This window comes from Ictidomys tridecemlineatus, chromosome 5 (genome assembly GCF_052094955.1).
Source record: "Ictidomys tridecemlineatus isolate mIctTri1 chromosome 5, mIctTri1.hap1, whole genome shotgun sequence".
NCBI lineage: Eukaryota > Metazoa > Chordata > Mammalia > Rodentia > Sciuridae > Ictidomys > Ictidomys tridecemlineatus.
The window spans coordinates 39,180,892-39,193,539 of record NC_135481.1 but is presented as its reverse complement, the minus strand read 5'-3'; the positions used below and the strand labels follow the sequence as shown (position 1 = coordinate 39,193,539).

The 12,648-nt window shown below is 44.7% G+C and overlaps 1 protein-coding gene across 1 annotated transcript; it reads right to left on the bottom strand.

Annotated features, from left to right (window-relative positions):
• Window positions 1–3,610: 3,610 nt before the first annotated feature.
• Window positions 3,611–5,713, bottom strand: Rhov (ras homolog family member V). Its single transcript, XM_005316418.4, has 3 exons — window positions 5,385–5,713; window positions 5,136–5,194; window positions 3,611–4,945 (listed from the first exon to the last, which is right to left on the bottom strand). Exons 1-3 carry the CDS (start codon window positions 5,590–5,592, stop codon window positions 4,502–4,504), a joined length of 711 nt encoding a protein of 236 aa, XP_005316475.1. The 5' UTR covers window positions 5,593–5,713; the 3' UTR covers window positions 3,611–4,501.
• Window positions 5,714–12,648: the final 6,935 nt, after the last annotated feature.

The following is a 12,648-nucleotide window of genomic DNA, read 5'->3' as shown; positions in this document are numbered from 1 at the left end:
GCCAGCCTCTGCAATTTAGTGAGGCCCTAAGCAACTTAGCAAGACCCTGTCTCAAAATAAAAAATAAAAAGGGCTAGGGATGCTGGTCAGTGGCCAGTACCAAAAAAAAAAAAAAATCCTAAATGAAAAAATAGAAATATAAAATTATATATACAGCATGATCACAAAAATGTTTAAAGACATATAAATAGAAGTTTGAAAGAAGTACACCAAAATATTACTATTGTCTTTGGGAGATAATCATAATTGAGCTAGATATGGTGGTGTACGCCTGTAATTCCAGTGGCTCGGAAAGTGAGGCAGGAGGATCGAAAGTTCAAATCCAGCCTCAGCAATTTATCAAGGCAGTAAGTAACTCAGAGAGACTCTGTATCTAAATAAAATATTTTAAAAAGGGGTCTGGGAAAGTGGCTCAGTGGTTAGGTGTCACTGGGTTCAATCCCTGTTTAAAAAAAAAAAAGACTGATTAACTGATTTTGTAGTACTAGGGATTGAACCTAGGGGTACTCTAGGGGTACTCTAGGGGTACTCTATTGCCAAGCCACATCCCCAGCCTTTTCTTTTTTCTTTTTTCTTTCTTTCTTTCTTTTTTTTTTTTTGGAGACAGGGTCTTCCTAAATTGCTCATGCTGACATTGAATTTATGATTTTTTAAAAATCTTCTATTGGGGCTGGGGATGTGGCTCAAGCGGTAGCGCGCTCGCCTGGCATGCGTTCGACTCGGGTTCGATCCTCAGCACCACATACAAACAAAGATGTTGTGTCCGCCCATAACTAAAAAATAAATAAATATTTTTAAAAATCTTCTATTTCTTTGAATTTTCTACTTTTTTCTGGGCATTTATCATGGAAAAATAAATGTTATTTTAAAAATCAGCTAAGGTTACACAGATATTAAAAACAATTTACATTGATAGGGTGCACTGGTTACTCTAAATTAATTTAAAGAAACTAATCTATCCCATAAAAGAAGAAAGACACCATATAATATAGAGAAACAGAGCCAGAGAGAGAGAGAGCCAGTGGGTTTGGAATCAGAGGTAAATCCTTCTCATGCTGCACAGGTTTGGGACCCAAGTTTTGGAGTCCTTTTCTGCAAGTCATTGCTCTTAGGCCTTGATGAAACAAACCTAGAGCTGAACTTGATCCTCTCAGTCTTCTCCAAGATTCTGACTGTTTTTTTATTCTTAAGCACTTAAGAGCTAACAGCAAACACTGCCTGAGCCAGGGATCCTGTGGGAAAGTAAGGAGCATGAATGGGGTTTTCTCTATATATGCATATACATCTGGAGAGATGCAGCTTGAGACAGTGATAAAACTTAAAGTACCCTCAGTTGCCAAGGGAGCCGAGCAGACACTAGTAAGAGTCCTTTCTGGAAAAGAGCAGTATTAGAATGTAGTAAGAGGAGAAATAGGACCAGCACAGTGTCACATGCCTGTCATCACAGCCTAGGAGTCTGAGGCAGGAGGATCACAAGATTGATGCCAGCCTGGACAACTTTGTGAAACCCTGTTTCAAAATAAAAAATAAAAATGGCTTGGGATATAGTTCAGAGGTAGAATTTCTCTGGGTTCAATTCCCACTACCAATAAATGAACGAAAAAGAGGAAGGGAGGAGAGGGGGGAGGGGGGGAAATGAACAAACAGGAGATTTGGGAAGTGGTAGGGGCACTTTTTAAACAAATAGGAGATTTGGGAGGTGGTAGGGGCCCTTTTGTTAATCTAGCAAAAGTCAAGACTTGGACTCAAAGTCAGGAGATAATGGGGGATCACTGGGACAAATCTATTTGGTAGAGGTTGCTGTCAGATATGAGGTCTTGAATATGGAAATAAGGAACTGGAGTTCACTGTAAACAATGAGAACCGGTAGGTTGTGTTGTGCCAGAAGAAGGCAGCAGCTCTGGGTGGATGGGAGTCAGGAGCCACCGTGGCAGGAATATAGAGGTGAGGCTGATAGAGGTCCTGACCAGGCATAGTCACCTGGCAGGAGAAGAGGTACTCAGTGTGGATGAATTGGATGTGCTGGTACCATGACAGAATTAGGAAAGAAATTGTTCCCTATTCCCTGGGGGGATGCAGATATCACCTGATTGGGCTTTCTCTCCTTCCCCTCCCCCCATGCAACCCCAAGGCCCCTCTGAACAGTTTGTGTATGTATGATGTGGAGGGGATACTGAGAATTGAACCAGGGGCTTTCTACCACTGAGCTACATCCCCAGCCCCTTTTTATTTTATATTTTGGGACAGGATCTTGCTAAATTGCTGAGGCTGGTCTTCCAAGTCACCAGGGTTATATGTGAGCACCACTATGCCTTGTATATACCTCACAACAGTTTGGAAAATCTCTTATTTCAGTCAGTCCTGTGTCCTTCATTTTACAAATAAGGTAATGAGGTACAACAAAGAGAAATGATTTGTCTATTGTAATGGTAGATATCAGAGCCTGAACTTGACCTGGGTCTCTGCCCTCAAGGGGAGTATGCCAGGATTTGAGATCCTGAGAATCTATCATAGTGTAGCTCACCAGCTCCACTATGAGGAGACAAGAGGACAAAAGGAGGAGAGGTGGCTGATGCTCTGGGGGATAGGAGGCATACAGTCTTGGCTAAAATTAAACTGGAGGATTATCTGAGGTTTCACTTGGCTAGGACTTCTGTCCCTCAGCTATGAGGGACACACACACACACACACACACACACACACACACACACACACACACACACCTATACTTCTTGAAGAGGGAGCTGGGTCCAGTGGACTGGGATGGGTGTGAATGGTTGAGAAGTTGCCTAGCAGGTGTCCCAGGTGTGCCTTAGAAATACCTCTTTACCAATATGCCCAACTCTAGAGTTTGTCAGTTGCTCTTATAACCACTTACTTGAGAAGTTACCGTTTTTTTTCTCTGGGTCTGTCTTCCTAAGATAACATAAGGTTTTGGTTTATTCTCCTCAGGTTGCCTTTTAGTTTCTCCCAGTTCCAATTATAGGAAATACCCTCTGGATCTCTCCCAATGAACCCTCATGCACTCAGGATTTCTGAGACAAACCTCTATTTAAATTGTTCACAACCAGCACCCTGACCTTCACTAGGTCCTTATGTGCCAAGGCTGAAGATTGGTTCAACCAGCTCAAGTCCAAGAACTTTGGCCAGTGATTGAGATTTAAGGCACATAAGGGGGTTCTCTTTGGGCTCAGAATGTGAATGGAGGAGTCTCTGGGGCTTGTAAACTGTTAGAAGAATCAGAACAGAAAGGTTAGAGGGCTTGAGATTACCCCAGAGCCCCAGCACTGAGCACTAGGCTCTAGAAAGGAGGGAGAGAGGGGAGGGGCCCCACCCACCTGCTGAGGTCATGGGAAAGCAGGTCTGGCGCTGACACCTGGGGAAACCCGTTTCCAGGCTGCTTCCCACGCTAGCTCTCCTGGGAACCAGCTAGGCCAAGCCCCAAGTGGGGAGTCCCACACCTGGCCCCCCCAATCCTGTTCCCATCACACTGTCCCATCTGGTTCTGCCCCCACCCTTCAACCTAGCTTCAGTCCTTTGGTAACCAAATCAAATTACAGATACCTGGAAAGGGCAGCAGACAGTTCCAGGAAATGACAGAGACAGCAGCTTCAGAAACATAAGGTTTTATTTGCAAACTGCACTGCTCTACCTTCTAGGCTATGACCTTGGCAAAAGGGACCCCAACCCCTTTCCTCTTTCAGACTCTAATTTACAACTTCTTTCCCTCCCTTTGCTAGGCCCTTGACTCTCACTTCCTGCCTGAATGCTGGCCCAGCCAGTTTGGGCAGTACCTAGGGAGCCTTGAGACCCAGTTCTTCCCAGGGACCAGCCCCGCCTTCTCTGGCCTTGGGGGTTGAGGGTAGACCAGGTGTCAGCCTGCTCCATAGCTGCCCATCCCCTGTTCTCCTTCTCTTCCTCCTTCCCAGCCCAGCCCTCGGATCTGCCTCTAGTCAAACAGGTCCAAGCCTCACTTTCGTTCCCTCTTCTCAATCCCTCTGGCCTCTGTCTAACCACTCCATCCCAAACTTCTCTCCAAATCAAGGCTAGCTGCCTTCCAGCCCTCCAAGATGCCTGACTACTGCCCAGGCTCTTCCTCACCTTTGTGCAAGGAGTGGGTGAGGATCACCACAAGGGGTCCTAATTGGGCTGGGCTGCCCTGTAGGCCCATAATAAGAAACTGGCAATTGGATCCCATGTTGCTAAGAGATGGCTGACACTGTTAGGACCATCCCATGAAAATCAAAGTGCTGGGTTTTCTCTATGAGCCTTGACCAAAGAAATCCAATTCAAAGCTTTCCTTCTCTTCCAGGCCCTAGGCTTACCCTGGGCTTACCAGAGTGATCAATTAGAGGCCCATGTCCCCAGTGTTCAATAGGGAACTGAATCCCTTAGGGTGGCCAGGCCCTGCCAGTAGCCCATTCAAAGGCCCATTGTCCCAGGTTCCAGAAGTCTCTGGCCTCCTGCCTACCACTCACTTGCTACACACTGCCATAGTTGCTCACACAAAGCAGAAGAACTTCTTCCAGCGGCAGCGGGAGAGGGTGCGAACACCTTTGGCATTCAATTTCTTCTCCAGCCGGGCTTTGTGCTCAATAGCACTGAGAATGGCTGAGTCAAACACCTCCTTTAAGTTCTTCTGTGTCAAGGCCGAACACTCGAGATAGCAGCAGGCCCGGATCTTCTCGGCCAGACCCTGGGCTTGGGGTTGGGGTACTGGGCCTTCCCGGCCCCCTTGGTCCAGCTGAATCAGTACATTGACATCGTCCCTCAGGTCGGCCTGGGTGCCCACCAGCAGAATGGGTGCCTGGGGGTTGTGAGTGCGGATCTCGGGCAGCCATTTCTCCGTGATGTTTTGGAAGGAGCTGGGCTGCACCACACTGAAGCATGCCAGAAAGACATCAGTATCCGGGTAACAGAGGGAACGAAGCCGGTCAAAGTCCTCCTGGGGTTGGAAGGCCAGGTGGTTAGAAGGGCTGTTCCTTGCCACATGGAACAGGAATCCACTTTTCACTTGGGTCTGGAGACTCAAGGCCTTCCCCATTCCTGACCTATCAGGGGTTGAACCTAGCCTCCAGGTCATCACTCCCCTCGCCCCCAGCCCAAACCAACAGAGGCTGCGCCCGGCTTCTCACCTGTCCGGCTGTGTCCCAGAGCTCAATGCGCACAGGGGCTCCATCCACCAAGACTTGCACTGCAGGGGCGGGGAAAGCCTGAGTTAGCAGAGCGTCCTGGGACCCACCGGGCCTCACCAGCGCCACCTCGGGGCCTGCCTCCGCTCCCTATCCGGGGTCTCAGGTGCCCTCCCCCAACGACGCCGGCCCCAGATCCCCAACTGCACAACCCCACCTCAGCTACGCGGCCGCGGGGGCCATTCAACCTACCCGAGAAGGTGTCCAGCGCTGTGGGCCGGTAGCGTGTTGGGTACCCATTGCAGGTGTAGCTGACGATGAGGCTGCTCTTCCCTACCGCACCGTCGCCCACCAGCACGCACTTGATGCCCAGCTCGGGGGGCGCACTGCGCCGCCGTGGAGGAGGGGTCGGGGGCCGTAGCGGGGGAGGCTCGGCATCGCTCAGCTCCCGCGGCGGCATGGCCCGCTCCCGGGGCAGCAGAGGGGCCAGTCCGGACCACAGGACCCGCTGCGCTCGGGGAAACAGGTTCCGCTGTCTGCTCTCACTGTCTGACGGGGTTGGGCTCGCCCTACCAACGCTACCCGCGGATATATATGGGGCCCCGCCCACCTCATCTGCATGTCCCGAGCGGCCCCGGACCCCTCCCACCAGCCTGGACCTCTCTGGGCAGGGCACCCCACGCTGCTAGGCAATCACAAAGGCTGGGGAGGAAGAAAGGGCGGCGAAAAGCTGGTGCTCCAAGCATCACCCAGGTACAAGGACAAAGCATCGATCGCCTCACGACAGTACCCAAATCGAGGTATCTTGATGCAGACATCCATGATTTATTGTTAGAAGCAAGTTGCAGAACACATAATACAGCATGTTCAAATTTAAAAACTCTATATATCTTTGTATGAATATTAAAAAGTCGGGACAGTAATTTTATTTTTAAAAATTAAAAATTATGTTGGAGGGTGTGTTCAGTGGCATAGCTCTTCTGTAGCTTGCATGAGGGCTGGGCTCTATCGTCAGCCTTGAATAAATAAATAAATAAAATATACAGATGAGAGAGGCAAACAAATTCAAGGGTTAATACAGCAGGCAGGAATATTCTTTCTGTTCTCCCTTTCACGAAAGAGCTTCTTCTACACTCAGCCTGAAGGCAGGCTTTGAGCAACTTTACTCCCCTCTGCTGAAATAACTCCAAGTGCTGAGAAGCTAGCTGGTAGGATCTTCAAGAACAGCTCTCCATTTGAATATTTTATATATCCCCAAAATAACTAATATTATCTTCATTATTATCAAAAGCACATTATAATTACCTATTTGCAGATCCTGTTCTGGGCCACCCACTGTCCTTGCCCTAGAAGGAGCTTGCAGACTGAAACAAGATCTCCCGGGTAGCCTTAGAAAGGTCACCTAGAGAGCAAGTGAAGAGTAGCCTGATGCTAATTTAGTCTCTTTATTGCAGCCATACCGAGTGACACCAGACCCAGAATCCTTTCTCTGATCCCCAAGGCAGTCTTTCATCTCAGCCTATACAAAGGTAATTGAAACACCTTCACACAGGGAGTCAGACATTCATGAGTTTTGGGAAGGGGAGTGTTGGGATCAGGAGGGTGATGAATATTTAAAAAAAAGAGACAATTCTATTTCTCAAAGAGCTGGTAGTACAGAAATCCATTAATTTAAATCTGCAGATCTCTTAGGTAAAGTCTCAGGATCCCTGACTGAACTTCCTTCCTTCCTTCATTCCTTTTTTTTTTTTTTAGTTTTAGATGGACACAATGTTTTTATTTATTTGTTTTTATTTTTATATCGTGCCGGGGATCAAACCCAGTGCCTCACACATGCTAAGCAAATGCTCTATCACTGAACCACAATCCTGGCCCCATTCCTTTTTTCTCTTTCTTTCTTTCTTTCTTTCTTTCTTTCTTTCTTTCTTTCTTTCTTTCTTTCTTTCTTTCTTTCTTTCTCCTCTTTCTTTTTCTATCAAAAGTCGATAAAAGCTAAAAGGTTGCTGACTAAACTATTAACATTTTGAATATGGGGAAATGGTAGGATCCCAGTATCAACTTGTACCTCCCAATATCTACACCCTCCATTCCCTAATTCAAATGTCTGGGGATGCTAATAATCCTAATTGTAGCCCCAGAACCGCCCCTCCAACACTTCTCAGACACATCCACATACATTTATTCATGGCCTTAAGTGTTGTCCTGCTATTGCATCCCCTGGAAAATTCAAAAGCTGTCCCCCCCTCCCCCACCTCCTAGAAAGGGAAGGGGATTTTAAAAGACCAGGACATCAGAAACCTGTCCCAATTTTCCAGCTCACAAGCTTTGTGACTTCCACAAAGTCACTTCACCCATTTCAGTGCTATAAAAACACAGGTGAAGTGTGTTTATCTCTGAAAGTCCTCTGGTACTAGCAACCTATGATTCAGGGATCCTAGGGAATCTGCCCCAGCCCAGGTGTCTGGAACAAAATTGCTACACAAACACACACACACACACACACACACACACACACACACACACACACACTCTCTCTCTCTCTCTCTCTCTCTCTCTCTCTCTTCTTTCTCTCTCTCTCTCTCTCTTTTCTTATCTGCTCTTATCCTTTTACCTGGGTTATAATAAGAGCTTTATTATTTATTATAGCTCTAAATTTGAGGACAATTCTATTTAATCCTTTCTGCAGGTAGAGGGACATAAATAATATACAAGTAGTCTGCTGGACATGGGTAAAAGTCCTGACTTGGCCTGAGACAGGCCATTCTTCTCTGGCCTCTTGGGTGGGGACACTTTGTGACCTAGGTCCCTCTGTCTGAGCTGGCTTAGGTATAGTCTTGTCAGCATAAGGGGGAGGGAGGAGACAACCTGGGAGCTGGTGAGTCACCTATTTCTCAGCTAAGGACTTGCAATTCTGGCTGCTACTGCTGGGAAAGTCCTCTCCTAAGGGTGGGCCGGGTCTTATCCCTGCCCTCCTGCCAAATCTGCCCCAACTTTCAGACACATTTGTTAGGATTAAAATTCGACCCTGACATTCTTCCATGAAGAAATGATAGATTCTGTGACTAGGGCATGAAATATATAAGATGAGCCTGGAGAATTTAGTGTACAGAAAATACTAGACAGATGTACTAGCCAGGATTGGTGATATGGTGAACACCTGTAATCCCAGGAACTCAGAAGGCAGGAAAATCATAAATTCAAAATCAGCCTAAGCAATTTAGCTAGACCCTATCTCAAAAAAATAAAAAAATGAGCCGGGCGCCATGGTGAACGCCCTGTAATCCCAGTGGCTCAGGAGGCTGAGACAGAGATAGGAGGATCCAGAGTTCGAAGCCAGCCTCAGCGAAAAATGAGATGCTAAGCAACTCAGTGAGACCCTGTCTCTAAATAAAAAATACAAAATAGAACTGGGAATGTGGCTCAGTGGTGAGTGTCCCTGAGTTCAATCAGGGTACCAAAAAGTTAAAAAATTAAAATTAAAAAAAGGACTAGGAATTTAGCTCAGTGGTAAAGTATCCCTGGGCTCAATGTCCAGAACCAAAAGAAAACAAAACAAAACTTTAGCATATTTCACCCACCCATTTCCATCAAAATAAAAGAAAAAAAGAAAAGAAGAAAGTGCTAAAATGAAAATAATAGACAGATGTAGGTACTTCATATGGACATAGCAGCTAATTGAAAGAGCTGTCAATGGCCAAAACTGGAACAAGTTGGCAAAATAAAATTAATGTCTATAAGTCCATACTAATATCAATGATTGAATACATAAATATGAGGAATAACATAAACCTCTCATGCAGAAGAATTCTAAATAATGTATGTAGATACTCTACCCTCAAGGAGAATCGACCATAAACCTTCATATTCTCTCTCTCTCTCTCTCTCTCTCTCTCTCTCTCTCTCTCTCTCTGTCTCTCTCTCTCTCTCTCTTTGGTACTGGACTGAAATCAGGGGGGCTTTATTATTGAGTCACATTCCCAGCCCTTTTTATTTTTGATTTTGGGACAGGGTCTCGATAAATTGCTTAGGGCCCCACTAAATTGCTTAGGGACTCATAGAGTTGCTGAGGCTGGCCTCAAACTTTTGATCCTCCTGTCTCAGACTCCCAAACCCCTGGGATTACAGGCTTGTGCCACCATGCCCAGATGACTCTTTTTTCCCCCCTTAATTAAAAAAAAATATATAATTTATTTATTTTTTAAACCCCCAGTCTTTAAGTGGGATGCACACATTGCCTTCCTTCCAAAGAATACAGTATGGAAAGGGGGGAAGAATGAGACAACTTTATAGCAGTATATCCTGAGAAATACTCCTTTGGCCAGGTGGTCAAGATTAAGATCAACAGTGATAAGTCAAGTGGATCTGAAAGTCCTCTGGTACTAGCCTCCCCTCCATATGGTATGATGAGAATGTAATACGGTATGCTGAGTGGGATCCTGGAATAGAAAGAGAGAAATCAGTAAAAAGTAAGAAGATTTTTTTAAAAAATCTGAACTTTAGTTAAAAATATAAGCCACGAGCAGTGGTGCACACCTATAATTCCCACTACTTGGGAGACCGAGGCAGGAGAATCTCAAGTTCAAAGCCAGCTTGGACCATTTACAGAGAGGCCTGATCTCAAAATAAAAGTTTTAAAAGGTTGGGGATGTATCCCAGTTTCATACACACCAAAAATGTACCAATGATGGCTCATTAATTTTGACAAGTGTGCCATACTGCTGTGAGATGATTATACTGAGGGAAACTCTGTGTAAAATATATATAAAACAACTTGTACTGGCCTCTCAATTGTTCTGTTACTCTAAACTATTCTAAGGTAAAGTTTATTGTTAAAACAACACAAAATTGGTGCAGCCAATCTGAAAGCAATATGAAGATTCCTCAGAAAACTTGGAATGGAACCACCATTTGACCTAGCTATCCCACTCCTCAGTTTATACCCGAAAGTCATAAAAACTGCATACTACAGTGATGCAGCCACATCAATGTTTATAGCAGCACAATTCACAATAGTAAATTGTGGAACCAACTTAGATGCCCTTTAATAGATGAATGGATAAAGACACTATGGTGCATATACGCAATGGACTATTACTCAGCATTAAAAGAGATTAAAATCATGGCATTTTCAGGTTAATGGATGGAGTTGGAGAATATCATGCTAAGTGAAGTAAGCCAAACCCATAAAACCAAAGGCCTAATGGTTTCTCTGATATGTGGATGCTGATCCATTATGCGAGTGGGCATGGGAGGAATAAAGCAATATTGAATAGGGTAAAGGGGAGGGAGGGGAAGGGAGGGGGCATAGGGATAGGAAAGATGGTAGAATGAGATGGACACCATTACCCTAGGTACCTGTATGACAACACGAATGGTGAGATCTACTTTGTGTGCAACCAAGAAATGAAAAATTGTGCTGTATATGTGTACTATGAATTGAAATGCATTCTGCTGTCATGTATAACAAATAAGAATAAATAAATAAATTTAAAAAAACCCTAAACCATAGCCCTGATATTGAGTCATAGCAATAATAATATCTTGCTTCCAGAATGTTCAACACAGTTATATGGGGCTTTAAACTTGTAAAAGTGCTATAATTTACCCTGATAAGAAACCAAATGAGACAGCTGTAGGGGAGACGTTTGGGTGAAGGGGTGTGACAGTTGTGCATATGCTCCTGCCCATTATATTGAGTATAGTGAGGCCCAGAGGGTAGGCCTCAAAACTAGGGGACCAACCAAGCATCTGGTGCACACCTACAATCCCAGCAGCTTGGGTAGCTAAGGCAGGAGGACCGCAAGTTCAAAGTCAGCCTTAGCAACTTAACTAGACTGTAAGCAACCAAGTGAAACCCTGTCTCAAATAAAAAATAAAAAAGGCTGGGAATGTGGCTCAGTGGTTAAGTACCCCTAGTTTCAATCCCTGGTACCAAAAAAAAAAAAAAGAAAAAGAAAAGAGAGAGAAAAGAAAAGAAAGAAAGAAAGAAAATAAACAACTAGGGCACACCCCCAAGATCCAAGAAACTAGTTAAGTGATGGGCAATTCTACAACCAGTTAGCCACAGGTCTACCCCCCAGGTTATTAGGCATTTTCATTAATCTCTTAACTTATTTAAGTTCACTTAAAAACATTTGGATATCTATAGCAAAATCATGACTCAACAAGAATAAACCAAAAGAAACACAACTCCCTGTGTTACCACTGTGACTTTCCTGCTGCCAAAAAGAGAAAAGCAAAAGAACACCCATTTTGAGGAAGTATTTATTCAAAAAATTCATGCAGAGAGGTTAGAGGTTCATGGTTAATGAAATGCACTTTCCATTGTCTTTTTCTAATTCTTCTGCATGCTCAAAGACCTCCTAATCAGGTCTGCCACTTAGAATGATCTAGGAGACTCAAACAAGGAGGTCAGAAATAAAAAAAGATGCAAGAAAAATAATTTTATATTTAACATTTGTTTACCAACACACTGATGATGATGATGATGATGATGATAATGATTATGATGATGGCGATATAGTCATTAGACTGCATATTTTCTGAGCTTTCCAGTTAGCTGGGTCACTAGAAGTTTTTCTCTACTCAGTGTGCTTGTGTCCTAGAAAGGAGTTTGTGACAAAGTCCATGTTCTGGGTTGATCTGGTCTCACGGTACTGCTGACCAGCCCTCCAGCTTCCAAGTTCCCACACCCTCTATGTCACCCTTGGCTCCTAGGCTTCTGCCATGTTCATCCCCCTACCCTCCACAGCCTTAGTCTCTACTTCTCCATTTCTCCATGTAGCTGATCCCAACAGCTACTTCAGCCCTCTGAATGTTTATTTCTGTCCAGATCTTACCCTCAAGTCCTGGCCAGTATTATTGAAATGCCTGCAAGAGTTGCCACCTAAAATGCTCACCTAAAAGAAAACCCTCTCCTCTAATTAAGTTCCTATCTTCCTTACTGCTGACAATTGGTAATTGGTAATTTTCCCTTTTTTTTTGTGTGTGTGTGTGTGTGTGTGTCAGGGATTGAACCCTGGGGCACCTAACTGCTGAGCCACATCCTCAGCCCTTTCTATATTTTATTTAGAGACAGGGTCTGTCTAAGTTGCTTAGGGCCTTACTAAATTGCTGAGGCTGGCTTTGAACTCACAATCCTCCCATCTCAGCCTCCCCAGCTGCTGGGATTACAGGCATGAGTCACAGTTTTCCCTCCTTTCTTTTTTTGTATCAAGAATTGAACCCAGGAGTGCTTTACCACTGAGCTACATCCCTTGTCCATTCTCTTTTATTTTGAGACAGGGTCTCACTAAGTTGCTAGGGCCTCACTAAGTTGCTGAGTTTGACTTCAAACTTGTGATCCTCCTGCCTCAACTCCCAAGTCCTGGGATTATAGGTGTATAATCCTATACACTGCACCTGGCTAATTGCACAATTCTCTCAATCTAATTAACTAGAGAAGTTGGAGCTCAAAAGACTTCAGAACTCAAAATGCACTTGAACTTTCTTCCTCCTTCATCCTTAGTCTTTTCTT

Coding starts and splice junctions, on each gene's coding strand:
- Rhov (XM_005316418.4), bottom strand. CDS start 5,592: ATGCCGCCGCGGGAGCTGAGCGATGCCGAGCCTCCCCCGCTACGGCCC. Junction 5,195..5,384: donor AGCGCTGGACACCTTCTCGG/GTAGGTTGAATG, acceptor CCGCCCCTGCAG/TGCAAGTCTTGGTGGATGGA. Junction 4,946..5,135: donor TCTGGGACACAGCCGGACAG/GTGAGAAGCCGG, acceptor TTCCAACCCCAG/GAGGACTTTGACCGGCTTCG.